This window comes from Neofelis nebulosa, chromosome 4, assembly GCF_028018385.1.
Source record: "Neofelis nebulosa isolate mNeoNeb1 chromosome 4, mNeoNeb1.pri, whole genome shotgun sequence".
Lineage (NCBI taxonomy): Eukaryota > Metazoa > Chordata > Mammalia > Carnivora > Felidae > Neofelis > Neofelis nebulosa.
The window spans coordinates 82,103,531-82,119,036 of NC_080785.1; the positions used below are offsets into that span (position 1 = coordinate 82,103,531).

The following is a 15,506-nucleotide window of genomic DNA, read 5'->3' on the forward strand; positions in this document are numbered from 1 at the left end:
TGATCCTCTGTCTCCCCTCCACCCTGTCCCTGCTCTACTCATGCTCGTTCTCTCTCTCTTTCTCAAAAATAAACCAACATTATAAAAAAATAATAATAGGGTCATTGGGAATAAAACAAATACCATTATTCTTAAGTATTTGATTTTATTTTTAATAAATGCAATGGAATATTCAATTATGTTATATTTATCCTAACCCTTAATACATTAGTACTGGCAAGAATTCATCATAAATCATAAAGGTATATATGTAAGTGTATTATCTTCATTAAATAGTAGCTGGGGAAATACAGAATATATCTTTTCTTTAGTTTTTTGAACAATGTAATAGTTTTACTAAACCAATAGCAATCAAAATACGGTGAAAAAATAGGACCATGATGTTTCTATATGAGTAGCCCTCAGAAACCATATACAATATAGGACAGCATAATAACTTGTACATATTATCTAGTTTTGAATCAATACACCTATATACAGCAGTTCTGTGAGTTCTTTTAGATATAAAAGAAAATAAGCATGGGCAAAAAAATGTTTCTAGAAAAGTGGTATTTTTTCAAACATCATGAACAGTTGTGCATTTATTTGATACAGAGGATTGGAGATTAACATCACATGAGAAATTTCCTCAAGAAAACCCTGCAAACCAGTAGGAAGGAGAGTTAAATACATAGACAATTATAATACAGAAAAATACATGGTATAAAAGAGGGATTCATATGATGCTTGCAAGGACACAAAAAGGAAAAGGAAGAGATTCGACAGCAGGCAAAGAGATCAGATCAGGATTCCCAGGGGTCATAAAGTCTGTGCTGAATTTTTAATATTATATGGGCATTATTACCCAGAACACATTGAGGAACGTGGGAAAGAGATATTCAGAAACCTGCCAGTAGTTCAGAATGGCAGGTACCCACACTGTGAGAACAGTTACAGAACCTTCAAGTGTTCAAAACAACTCTTCATTCGCTTGTTACAAATATTATAGTCTTCAAAATGCACATTTCAGTAGTTCTAAAATTTAAGAAGTATCGTACTCTACAATCCAATTTGTCATTGTCTTTTAGTTTTACATTATTTGACTCCTGGAGTATTGTTAACCAAGTGCTATGTATGGAAGAAATGACTATGTCCTCTAAAGATTTGGACCTTCCTTCTCTCTGTACATAAAGATAATGGTGCTTGTCTAAAGCAAAGGTCTTCCAGGAGTTTATCGTGTTTTTTTTTCTTTTTATTCACTAGTGAGCTAAACAATTAGAAACTAAGGAGTACATGCATTTTTAAAATTAAAATGATACATCTGTCCCTTAAACTATTCAAAAATATGCATTTTTAATAGTGATGTAAAAGCAGGCAAAAAAGTTTTAATTTAACTTATTTTACAATGACTATACGTTAAGATAGTCTTAGCCATTAATCATAAAATGAGATACATATTTGAAATCTTCTGCATAAAAGAGGAAGCGATCTGTCAAGGTACATCCAAGTTTGGACATAAGGCATACAAATATTTGAATGTCCGGCACTCATTTGTTCTCAGGTTTAAATTTGAGGTTTTGTAAAAGAGTATGTCCTTTTACAGACTCACATCGAACGAAAAATTCCACATGAGCCTGGGTTCCACTTAGTTCTTTGCCAAATGTTAGGGTGGTAGGCATCTTTTTGAATGTAGCTTTCTGTCAATTCAGTCTACTTCTCTTCAAAGCTGAAAACACTGATATGCCAGGTAATTGATACCTCAGACATGTGCTGAAATTCAGCAGTCAGCAACAGCCTCAGGAACCTAGTCATGATTTATACTTAAGAAACCTGTGATCTCTGTAAGAAACTGTGACTTCATCCCCATCACCTGACTACCCTTCTTTGAAGTTTGAGATTCTCTCAAAGTTAGAATTCTTCGTTTGCATTTTCTATGTTTCATCTACTTGACAGTTTAAACTTAATATATTGTGCTGACCAGGGGCGCCTGGGTGGCGCAGTCGGTTAAGCGTCCGACTTCAGCCAGGTCACGATCTCGCGGTCCGTGAGTTCGAGCCCCGCGTCAGGCTCTGGGCTGATGGCTCGGAGCCTGGAGCCTGTTTCCGATTCTGTGTCTCCCTCTCTCTCTGCCCCTCCCCCGTTCATGCTCTGTCTCTCTCTGTCCCAAAAATAAATAAAAAACGTTGAAAAAAAATATATATATATTGTGCTGACTTGAATAAATAAGCAACATATTTGTTTTTCTCTTCAATTTTAGTGCTGAAGGTATCTAATTTTATCCATTAGGTAAATCACCTTTACCTGTCATTAGTGATAAAAAGTTGAGTTTCAGAATTTTGAAGTTATAGAAAGTCTTGATTTAAGAAAGCACTTCAGTCTCTTTACTGGTTTTCTATAACCAAATATTGGGACTTTTGACTGTGTTAGAAAAAATGTAAAATGTATGTCCTACCTACTTTTCTCAAATAATCCACAAAGTGGCAGTGTGACTAAAGGTCAGACGAGTGTTACATTCACACACTTGATCTCTTTCTCCTTCATATAGTGCTGTGGGTCAGTTTTGCAAATAGATGAAAACCGTTCAGCACAGCTGTTAGGTGGGAGGACCAAGAATTCGGTCTCATTTTAACAAACTTTTTTTTTTCTCGTGTCATTGCAAATTGTTCACCTCTGAGGAGCAAAACCAAAAATGTCTCCAATTATTTATTGGTATTCTTGCTCTCTGCTAATTTGTGTGAAAGGTAGGAGTAGGGATAAAAACTGGACTTAAAAAAATTTTATGGCTTTTAGCCACCTCTGGGTCAGGAGCATACATTTGCTCTATAGGCTGTCAATTCCCACAGGTCAATTCCGAGGATAAGACTGGAAGGTTATAGAAGTCAGGTGAACTCTGCATTTACTGGAAAGGTTTTAGAACAACAGGATCAGAATGGTGATATTAGAAAATCAGAGACAGAAAGAAAAATGTGTCAAATAACAATGCAAGAGAAGGACAGAACAGGTAAATGGAGTAAGGAGTGTGGCTAAGAAAGTCAAAATCAAGCTTGAAAAAAGTGCTGGCAACTCAAAAAGGTTATTCAGGACATTAGGATTGTTTTTAGGTTCATAGTTTACAGATGCACAGGGCTATTCATAGATACCGATGGGCAGTATCAACAATATTCTATTGCAAAGTAGTGGGGTTTTTTTCCTACAAAATTTTACATATGGATTCCTATTGTCACTTTCCCAAAGTACTTTTTTTTACCCAAAACATTTATAGCACACTTAATAATAATTATAAAAATGTGCTGAGAGTTTTGAGTTCTGCGAATATTCAGAGAACTTTTCTGTGGTTATGGGCTTGCAATAGGAACCAATGTAGTAGTGGTTCTTCACGGAAATACTTATTTTCCAGTTTCATTTACATGACATGAGTCTGACATATTGCTCTTAATGTGACATTTATTTATGCGTCTGTATTCCAGTAATTATTTATGCAGCCATCTTTCTCTAAGTTATTAAAGTTAAGTGTCTATACAAAGAATATGTGATGAAGAATGAAAATGGAAATAAATAATCAAAATTGATAGAAAATTTCATCTTTTACGGATGCTTCAAAAAAAAAAATCACTAGTGGCCTTTCTGGAATAAAAGACCATTTCTGTATTTGTCGCTGAACCTCCCTTTTAGTAACCTTTCTTCTGCAAGTTTTAATTTCTTTGGAGTATTTAACTGACACATCTCAAAGTAATTAATACTCTCCGCTCAAGTGATAAAAACTGCCAATAACTTCTTTCATTTCATCACCTGTATACCTACTAGAAAGGAGGGAGAGAATCCACGTGGGCCTGAAAACCCATCTATTTATTTACAAAACCGAGTTTGCTCCTAAATAACTTGATGTTACTCTCTGGTGCCCTGTTTACGATAGCAGTTCTGTACAAGGTCAAGATGTTTATGTTTTCTCCGAGCAGTTAGATTCTTATTAAAGTTGGCAAATACGTAATGGCTTGTCTGGTTTTCTTTGTAGGATCCTCTGTTTCATCTGGAACCACACAGGTCAGAAAGAGGAAGGGGCAGGTGCCCTTTTGATCCCAGCTCATCCTTCATCTCTACCTTAATCGGTAATTATTGTCGCCACAATCAGTTGGTCATCATATTGATTTTGAAACGTCAGTCCGATTCTTTTAGCATTTCTTAGTATGTGTTGCCTTGTCATATTTATTGGTTCTAAGAACGAGAATGTTAAATTTCAAACCATGCTAAATTGAGCCAATTTAACTCTAAAATAAGTGCAGCTGCTATAAAGTATGCGTGTCTCATTCTGAAAACACAAATTTCTACTTAATACCTGATATAAAACACCTTGCAGTGTGCCATTTATTGTTCAAAAAATGCAGTTATAGGAACACTTTATAAAAACATCGCCAGCTAGAGAAACTGAACTGTTTTAACATAGGTTAGTTACTTATATTTTACTCTCTGATTTCCGGGGAGCTTAGATTCTCTTCTTGGTGTCTTTCTCTGTATCAGTAGAAGGTCATCTCAATTGAGAATTAATGTTACTTATCTAAACTCCTGTTAATCTAGAATATAAACTACAGAGGTTGACCAGTTTAAACTTGTACTAAATGTCCATATTGAAATAATAGAAAAAGCTGCCATGTCTGATCTAGATTTCCATTTGATTCCATTTAATTAGATGAGGTACCTGAATACCTCACTTAAGAGACAGTGAAATTTTTCTTTTTTTTTCTTTTTGTTTCTTTCTTCTTTTTCTGTTTCTCTTATATTCTTGGGGTTTAAAAATGGCACACTTGTTGGGTGCCTGGGTGGCTCAGTCAGTTAAGCGTCCGGCTTCAGCTCAGGTCATGATCTCACGGTTTGTGGGTTAGAGCCCCGTGTTGGGCCCTGTGCTGACAGTTCAAAGCCTGGAGCCTGTGTCAGATTCTTTGTCTCCCTCTCTCTCTGCCCTCCCCCACTCATGCTGTCTCTCTCTCTGTCTCAAAAATAAACATTAAAAAAAAATTTTAAATAGCCCACTTGTCAAAGTACTCCAGCACTGTGAAGATACAGTGGAGGAGTTTCCGAGTGTAAAATTGAAGAAAGCTATCCCTGACATTTAACTGGGTGCCATTAGAAATCTGTTTTTTTTTCCCCCACAGTGTTGTGAGGTTCTGTTATAGGTATGGCACAGACGTACAAATTTCTATTATTACGCGTGCACTGCTTAGAGTTGTATGCTGTTATTAGGTCATCCTGTTTGCAGAAAATGGGAAAGTGTAAAATAACATGTAGGGACATCAGATTCAAACTAAAGGGTTAACACTTAAAACTCCCCACTGAGGAATAATGAAAATACCATATAATTGATTTTGTGTTGATAAAGATATTCCTGTGTATTCTAAGAACTTTATAGCCCCTGAACTTATTCCAGACAGTTGATTTTGATGGGCCTTGGATCCCAATCCCACTCTCTGTGCTTCCCCACCCCAGTCACAGTACTTAAGTCCAAGCAAGCAGAGCTTTGGTGATACATACAGTTGACCCTTGAACAACATAGGTTTGAACTTAATAGGTCCAGGTGTATGCAGATTTTTTAAAAATAAATACAGTGCAGTTCTGAGATGAGATTTCACATAGTAATGAAGTTCTTCAGAAGGTTGAATAAAGATATGTAATATTCTTAAAGAATAGAAAATTTTAAAGAAAAATAGTATTTTAAGGTAGCTGTGTTCCTCTGCTAACCTATTTGTGTGTGTGTGTGTGTGTGTGTGTGTGTGTGTGTGTGTGTATGAAAAAGATATGAGGAAAGGAGAATTTAAATATGAAAATAAGATTGCTAAGTAAGTTTAAACTTTAGTAGGAATCAAAATTTGGGGGATGATACTTTTAATGAATGCCAGATCCATAAATGTTAGAAATGGCAACGTATGAATTAAAATATATGTATTTGTTAAACAGTTTTTGTTTCTAATGCTTTCAGTGCTTTGTGGGGGGCAAGTTCATAGATTGAAAATTGGAATATGTTTGGAATAGATTTTCTTATTCCTTTTTCTGTACATCTTGCACAGAATGGGACTTCTATAAATATTCACTGAATAGAGTCAATATCCTTCAACAAACAAACCAAAAACAAATTTTGGAATATTCATAAGAATGTTATTAATGATATTGAAAGTTGAAAATTACAGAGTGAACACTACATCTGTAGAGAAATCCCAAGAAGGTTAGAACTCCATTTATTTTTAACATTTCATTTAAAAGGTTGAAACACTTTATTCAGTCACCCTGCCACTCACCACTAAGCCTCCCTGGAGCTTATTTATGCATGAAACCAGGAACTTAAAACTGAATTTTTTAAGAGGGGAAATATTACTGGAGGGACATTTCCAAGTGAGTTTCATTGAACTTCCAAATCAAATTACACTGTGCCGAAATGTGAAGTGCTTGCCATCTGGGTGGCTGTTTCGCTTATTCAGAAGAGAAATCAAATCCTAAGAGCCCTCCAAACCAAACACAAAAGTTAGAGGAATAATCCCTCCAAAGAGAAGAAATAAAAATATAATTCTTGACATTTATCCACTAGCTTTCATCCCCAAGTACCTCTGAAAGATCACTCACTCACTGTAGATATGAAGCAGCCACTGAGATAGAAACCTGATAACCTGTGTGAGCCAGCAACTCTAAAAGAGAGGAAGTAGAAGTAATTCACCCAATTGAAAACACAGCAAGAATTTGGGCTGGAAAAACGGAGCTACCTGAGTTGGAGTTTGGCAAGCTTGATGTAACTTACTGACAGGGAAAGAATGCGTTAATGTGGTATTTTATGGCCACACGTGTTCTCTGTTGATGGGTTAGGACAAGACTTCAGCAAAATGATGACCATCTTTAGGCCATGATACTTCTTCGTTTCCTTGTTAATTATAGGTCACGCTACCTGTTTAGTGCCTGCTCACCTTAAGATGTGCTGTCATGATAAGGAATTCAAATTTGTAACAATACTCATAAAACTAACAAGGCCCCCAAAGGGAAAAAAATAAATGTGCTGGCAAATCAAAGAACGTCTTTAATTTCTCAACTTTATATACAGTTTTCATTTCAGTCACTTAAATTCAGTTAGCTGAAGATCACATAAAGTAAAATCTTATGGAAAAACTAAAGAAAAGAGTATTTGCTAGGTAAAAGATAAGTTGATGACCATGTTTTATAATCTGATGTAGAAATGAAATGCTGTATCGTGCAGTGATTCCATGTGAAACAGGTTTTTAGGAGTAAAGCAAGCTATGTTCTCTATGTTTAGAAATCATTTGATATCAAATCTTATATTAATTAGGTTGCTCTTCAAATGCCACTTGGTATTAATATGTTATCTTGGTAGCATATAAATTCATATTGCAGGTGCAAAATTTCTACATGTTTAGCCACATTTCCCGCCCCCCCCACTGTGATTAGTAATATTGTATTTTAAATGGTCTTAAGTAACTGTGTGAAGAATATAAGACATCACACCCTGATTTTAAAAACACTTTATTGAAACAATGAATTATTTAGTAAAATAAATTGCTACATTACTTGCCTCTACCTTTCATCCAAAGATACTTAGTACTTACCTTGCTACCAAATAAAAAGTCAAGGTTCTTGGGGCACCTGGGTGGCTCATTCGGTTAAGCGTCCGACTTTTGACTTCAGCTCAGGTCATGATCTTACGTTTCGCGGGTTCAATCCCCACATCAAGCTCTGCTCTCACAGTGTGGAGCCTGCTTGGGAATCTCTCTCTCTCCCTCTCTCTCTGCCCCTCCCCTGCTCTCTTTGTCTCTCTCTCAAAATAAATAACCCAAAAAATGCAAGAAATCTTTTCTTTATGTCATATATCATTTTGGCCCAGAAGGAAATTTTGGCTGACTCTTTTTCATCACCTGTGTTGGGTGTAATATTGCAGTACTCTTAATAAGTTGATAACACCTTCAGCAACTGCAGGATTTTCCTTATATTTTGCCTTCTCAGTTCTGTTGCCATTTTTTTAACATTTCATTCTGACTCAGATTTGTATCACTAGTCCCAGGTGCCATTTAATATTTACCATACCTGATGCGACTAAAGTATGCTAACATGCATGTTACTAGCATTTGGAGGGTATCATTCTAATTTGTCGTGTACTTTTTCTTTGCTTTCAAAGTGTTCGCTTTGTTGTTAGGATATTTTTAGAATATTTCTGAAGTTAAAGACTGACTAAATTTTATTTCAACAAATAACCATGAATAAGATATTTTACTCACTGAAATTTTCTTTCTATGCTTTTTTTTTTTTTTTTGGTCCTATATTACCTTTTTCAGCAAATAAATTTAAAAAGTTTATAGCCACTGAAATTTTCTTCCTGCACTTTTATTCATAATAATGAGATCTTTGTGAATATATTTCCTCATTGTATATTCTGTGAATTGGAGGTCAGTGCTGATTGAATGAAAGGAGGTTGGAATATATGCATGGGGAAATTTAAGTGATTGTTTCAAGCTCTTAATAGCATGAAATTTTTTAAAAATAAATGTTCCTTTTAAATTAATTGTATTCAGGACAGAGTTATGAATGAATGGTTCTGGCACAAAATATGACTTCATAAATATTAGAAAAATAAATGAAACCATCTAAATGAAGGTAAAATGTATGTCTTTAAAATTTCATCCTCTATAAACATAGCAAGTGAAGTGTATTGGCTTATTTCTTGAAGGCATTCCATTTATATAGCATCTGTCCCTAAAAAATATATATTTTTTTAATTTTTTTAAATGTTTATTTTTTTGAGAGAGAGAGACAGAGACAGAGCATGAGCAGGAGAGGAGCAGAGAGAGAGGGAGACACAGAATCTGAAACAGGCTCCAGGCTCTGAGCTGTCAGCACAGAGCCCAATGCGAGGCTTGAACTCACAAACCATGAGATTGTGACCTAAGCCGAAGCTGGACGCTCAACCAACTGAGCCACCCAGGCACCTCAAGAATTTCTATAATTTCTTATCCAAGTCTGTTGCTCTCCCACATTTGGCAAAATGCCAGTTATCCACTTGCTTACTGTTGCTTCTGGCTGTAACTATGAGTTTCTAAGGGGCTCTTTGAATATTTTGTTTATGGATTCCTCAAAACAAACAAAAAAATTATAAGGATAGAAGAAAAAAAAAAAAAGTCCCAACAACTGTAACTTATAGGGGGATACTTTCTGCCTGATTTCTTTTAGCATCCTAAGCAGAGAGTGAGTGGGACCTGGGTTGTGGATGTTGGAACATACGGATCATTCGTATCCTTCCTCTCCCCTCAAGTGCGTTTGGTTTCTGTTTGCCATGATGCCTGTTTTAGTCATTCTGCAAAATGATGCATCTGATATCAGAATGATTTCCTAAAAGAATTATAGAATTGAGTTATAAAATGAGGCAGTTAAATCAGTCTTCAGGCATGTACTATCCGTAAGGCAAATATAAAATATACTTTACATTATTTAGATGTGTAGACGTTTCCAGCATAAATAGAAATGCTTGAGTAAATCTTAAGAAGATAAACTGTATTTTTTCTTACCAAATAATTAAAATCTGTATTTCAAACATGGTGAATAAAATCTTGAATCAATTAGTAAGTATACAGCCCATGAGCAAAGCTGTTGATAACTTTCATAAAATACTAAGGCAATGCAATATTTTTAACTGAAACTTCAATTAGAGTTTGTATTGTAAAAAAAGGAATTAGGTAGAAAACTATTTCAATGATGCATTGTAACTTGGAATTATTTACAGTGGATTTACTTTGTATCCTGCGAAGAGTCAAATGATTGTCTTATTTTCTTTCATATAAGCAATTTAGTGTAGACACAGTTTTGGGGGCTGAAACTATAAGGGACAAATACTGGAAGAAAATAGAGTCCTGTGTTCATGAATTAAAATGATTAAATATAGCTTTTTAAGGAACAGAAATTCAAGGAAGTCTGTTTTTCATATAAATGCGTAATCATTTTTTTTTCCTGAAGATTTGTGAGAAATCAGGATCTTGACCTCAGTGTTCTTATTGTATTTTCATAGCTTAATTTAAACACCTAAAATAATTTTTAAATATGCTCACTTATTAATTCATTATGCTCTTCACTGATTCAACAAATGCTGATTGAGCATTTCCTGTATTCCAGATGCTGTGCAAGAGAACATACAAGACATATCAAGAAGCCTACATCTAGTGAGACATAATGCCAAACATATAAGCAGTTAAAATACAGTAGGATGAGCAGTATGATAGAAATAGGCACCAGGGCTGTGGTGGTACTAGGAATCACTTAACTAACAAACGTTTAGCCAAGGAAGGCTTCATGGAGGGAATGGGCAGTTGCTGGGTATGGGAGGTAAAACAGGAAAGGAGATGCAGAGTTCCAGGCAAAACATTCCCAGGCAGAGAGAACATAAAAGCTTGGCAGGCTCAAGAAATTACATGTTGGTCTCTGATTTTACAGGTAACCAAGACCATGAGCTATTGAACAGTTTGGCCACAGCCAAACAGCAGATTTCGAGCTGGAGACTTAGTATGACAGATTTCCAGTGCAGACAGGACTATTGTTGTATCTGTACAAAAAGAGTACATTGAGCATGACAATAATAAGTTTCATTCACCTGTCAAAATACCCTGCAGATGTTCTGTTGTCTAATTATAACCACACATGACCATCTAAAATTAACATAACATCAGTTTCCAATATAAGTCAGTGCTATAACAAATGAAAAGTAATGTATGGCATAAAAATGCAGTTGGTTATTTATATTCAGTACATCACAAGAGATAAGATACTAGTTAAATTTCTGGATAAGTTAATGTGTTTATTGAATATCATGTCTCTATAGACATGTTTGTTTTTAATCCATGAAAATATGATTTATCCAGAAATTTTTTGCACTCTGTAAAATACCAAACTATTGATTCACAAATTTGTCTTAATTATGTCAGATGGTTATAATTTTAAAGTAAAGTCGATTAAAATATTGTGATATGTAGTTTACATATTTGTTGTAAACAGTATCAATTATAATGATGCTGAATATTTTGGCTCATTTAATTACTATTAGGTAATATTTGTGCCTAAAGCCTTATTCTACTTTATGGTTTTTCATTAAAGTGTTTTCCTTTGGAAAGTATTTTATCAAGCATAATTACTATCTATTGCTCTGAATTTATTTTGTTCTTTACAATGAATAAGCTATGAAAGGAGAATCTTTCCCTTCTGAGGAAAACCTAACATTTCCAACAGAAACACATTTGGTTCAGTTTTACACAGCATAGTTTTTTAGCACCTGTCTGGTTTCTTTGAAGTTCAAATCATACAGTTCATATTGTGTTATTTGAATTGCTCACAAACTGTTTTCTTTTATCTGAATACAAAAAGGGAAATTGGGTAAAATTGGTAATCTATCATCTTTTTCGTTGTGCAGATAACCTGCCTTGGATATAGTAGTATTTGCTATCCTAAGGTTGCCATCTAGTGGCTCCAAGGGGTACGTGTTTGTTAAGTTGGTAAAACTGATTAAAACAAGTACAACTTTGACACAGTGTTTCAGACTGGGTGAGTGCAATGAAATTGATGTGAAATAATAGGATTATATTCATATAATAGTAGCGTTTTCAAATATCAGAGTTCTAGAAATAGCTTGAGAAACTAAGTTAAATCAAATATATTAAAAACTTAAGGAATAGACAACGATCATGATTTTTAAGAACTCTATTTTTTTGTACCCATTATGCATAAAGCATTCAGCCAAGCCCATATTAGGAAAATAAATTTTGCTTAGAATAATTATATAAAATGGACTTTATATTTTGTATGGGTAACATCATGAAGTTTAATAATTAACAACAAAAATATTTCAGAAAAATCCTCACTCTGGTGGTTCAATTGTCAATTAACCCTTTTATGGATCAACTCATTCATTTAGGCCATAATGTTCCCCAAGGCCTTTTAATGAATTTAACATTTTATCCATGCTCAAGTAGTGCAGAATGCATCCCACCTGTGGTTCCTATTCCTAACTATTGATACCATTTTATCTCAAAATATGCCTTCTCTACATACAGACATAACTTTTGGCTGAATATAACACTAACTGACTTTGATATAAATTGTGTCACTTTTTTCCCTGTTACCAAAGACTATGCTTAAATAAGAGTTCTGATAATACTTTCCTCTATCTAATTATATTTTAAGTTCAGATATAAAGCATCTTTGTTTTTTCAGTTTCTATTATTTTCTCTATCACACCTCTCACTTAGTATACATTTGAGTATATGAGATGAACTCAATAAATACAGCTTTTTTTAAACTTGTTATCTTGAAAATTTTCAAATACAAAGAAGAATTGAAAGAGGAATAAAATTTACACCTTTATACCATTTACCTTGATTCATTAATTATTAATATTCTTGCACATTTGCCTCTGTTTCTCCTCTTTCTTTTTATATTTATGTATAGTTTAAAGGTGAATTCCTTTGTGGGAAACCTGGATTTTATTTATGTATTTCCTATATTTATTTAAGTACTCATAGTGGATTTTGTGAACCAACAACAACAAAAACAACAAAAAACTATTTCCTTGCCTCTGTATAAATTAAAATTAATTTATAATTATAACATATCTGAAAACTTATTTTTCTCAAGCCTTCAAATTCAATTTGTATCTCCTTATTCTATTTTTTTAAATCTGGTAAAACAAAAGCAATTATTTTCACTTTTTAAAAATTCAGTTAAGTTGACAACATATTTGCTCTTTCAAATTTTCAACCATACAAAGATAGTCTACTCAAGATTTTTCAGACTTTTAAAGGCCTTAACTTAGAAAAAGCCCTTTATAAATGCTGAAATAAGTTTTTAAATCGAATTAATAAAATGTATAAACATGAAATCAAGTTCTCTTAAATTCTGTTTATATACTTGGTTAAATCTTTATACCTGTAAGTTTAATAATTCTAATTCTAAAATTAAATATTCAGTTAAATTCATTAAATAAAAATACATTTCATTTCAATTCTCTTACATGTAAAGCACTTTAAATACCATGTGTACACATCTGTACACATTCCTTATTTAACAGAAAAACATTAGTATGTTGAGTTCAGTATAGTCATCAGTTACATATTTTTAAACCTTACCAGAGTTATATGATATTCTTTATAAGAATTTTACCACCCTAAATTGAGGTTACTGCTTCTCTCTGCTACTCTCATTTGCTTCTTTTCAGAGCTATTTTCCAGGGACAGGATACCCATGCTGCATAGGCCCGGGACAATCCTTCTGGCATCACTCATGGGCACACTGATGATCTTTTGTTGTCCCTTTGACAAAAGAGAACTCCAAGTCCCTATGCTTGATATGTGCTGGTCTTCCTCAGTTCCCTGTATCTTTATGTTATTTTTCTATTTGTTATTTTTTTTCCCTTCTCATAAGCTATTTTAATGTCTTGCTTTCTGGCTTTCTGCAAGGACACATTGTCATTTCTTGAAACCAAGGACACGTTGTCATTTCAAGGAACCATACGTTTGTGGTTCCTTGGTCTGATTTTAGTCTGGGACCTCCACCGCATGTTAGAGCCAACTTCATTCATTCTGACTAATTAAGTTATAAATTCTTTATGCCATTCCTATCTAAGCCGCAAACTTAAAATTAAATAACTAATCATATTATACGTGACTTTGTCAGACTTTGTGGTTCCTACACTAAAATCATGTTAACAGAGGGGCACCTGGGTGGCTCAATCAGGTGTCCAACTTCAGCTCAGGTCATGATCTCACAGTTCAGGAGTTCAAGCCCCGGGTAGACTCTGTGCTGACAGCTCTGAGCCTGGAGCCTGCTTTGGATTCTGCGTCTCCCCCTATCTCTGTCCCTCTCCTGCTCACACTCTGTCTCTCAAAAATAAATAAACATTAAAAAAAAATTTGAAAAATAAAATTATGTTAATGGAAGTAATTTCTTGTTCCAAGGATTCGAGTTAGCTGACTTGCATATAGTACCAATAATAATGATAATACCTTCATATGAAGGCTAAAAGAAGTTTAATAAAATAAGATGAATCACATTACTTATCAAATACTCATATAGGTCTTAGTATATGTCAGCTGTTCTTTGAAGTGCTTTACTCTTTATAATACTTTTGAGTGCTATTCCTATTTGTATGTGAGGAAACTGAGACACAGGTAGGTTAAGCACCTAGCCCAAGTTCACACAGCTAGTAAGTGGTCGAGTCAGGATTCCAAGCCTGGCAATATGAATATACCATCCATGCTCTTATATTAATTCCATAGGCTGTATGTGCAGTAAACCTGGATATGTTTACTGTAATTGTGGCTTATATATGGCCGTCAGATCCAGAAACAAATACTGACTTCTTTTTAACTGATGTTTCCCTGTAGGTAGTGAATTGTTTGCTGGCCTCTACAGTGACTACTGGGGCAGAGATGCCGCGATCTTCCGGAGCATGGGTCGATTGGCTCATATTCGCACCGAGCATGACGACGAGCGCCTGTTAAAAGGTGGGGTTGAGGAGAAAAGAGTATGTAAATCAGAACTGAAAACAAGTCTGGAACTCATGAGAAACTTGCCATGTTTTGATAATAGTAATAATACAAATGCCATTGATAGTGTTTTACAAATTTCAGGATTTTTTTATTAGTAGTGTTCTTGAAAATCTGCAATTATACATATAACATTTTATATCAAAATGGATTGACATTATTATAAAACCATGTTACCCCCATAACAATACTTAGAAATCAGAATTTAAATGGAGAAAACCAACTAAATACATGAAAAGCAAAAAAATCCTTTCATCTAGTAAGTAGCTTTGTTTTCTCTTGTCAGTTGGTATAATTTTGGATGAATTGATTCCATTGTTTTACTTGTTTTAATAGGATCACATTGTGTTTAGAGACAAATTAAACCCTAGGAAAATCAGTAGCCATTCATTGATAGAATTCATTATAAGGAATAATGTTTATATTTGGGCACCCTGACCTATCCAGAGATTAAAGCATCATTTAATAGTGAGTGTTTTTGTTATTTTTAGCCTTTTTATTAACCTTTAGTCATTACTGGCAGCATGTTACCATTAAAATATTTGACATACCGTATCAGTCAAGGGGGTTCACTCAGATCCCTTAGACTACAAACAGAAAGACTTAAAATACATTTGCTACCTTAAAATGGTCTTCCGTGAGCTACCCTGATAGATAACCTATGAACTTAAAAAATTGATAAACTTCTCTATTAAAACTTCTCTATTAGGTATTTATGTTGACTTTTTATATATTTGGGAGGAAATTTATGCAGATGATCACCCTCATGCCCCTAATCTGTTCTTTGAATGAATTTTAAAGTATGCTGTTTCAAACTGATTTTTCCTTTCGTGACTCTTATTTTCCTATTAAAATTGCCTCTAATAGTTCCAAACAAAATGTTAGTTTGCGAAGAGAATGGAGATATCTACATGATTTTAATGTGCATACAACATTTAAAGGAAATAACTTTATTTCTTCATG

At 34.2% G+C, this 15,506-nt stretch overlaps 1 protein-coding gene across 1 annotated transcript in view; it reads left to right on the plus strand.

The window, feature by feature from the left end:
- Window positions 1–15,506, plus strand: part of SEMA3E (semaphorin 3E) — a 243,267-nt gene that overhangs the window by 187,253 nt on the left and 40,508 nt on the right. The window contains exons 5-6 of the mRNA XM_058725250.1: window positions 3,992–4,085; window positions 14,382–14,501. Coding sequence (XP_058581233.1) covers window positions 3,992–4,085; window positions 14,382–14,501 — 214 coding nt within the window. The remainder of the gene's footprint in view (window positions 1–3,991; window positions 4,086–14,381; window positions 14,502–15,506) is intronic.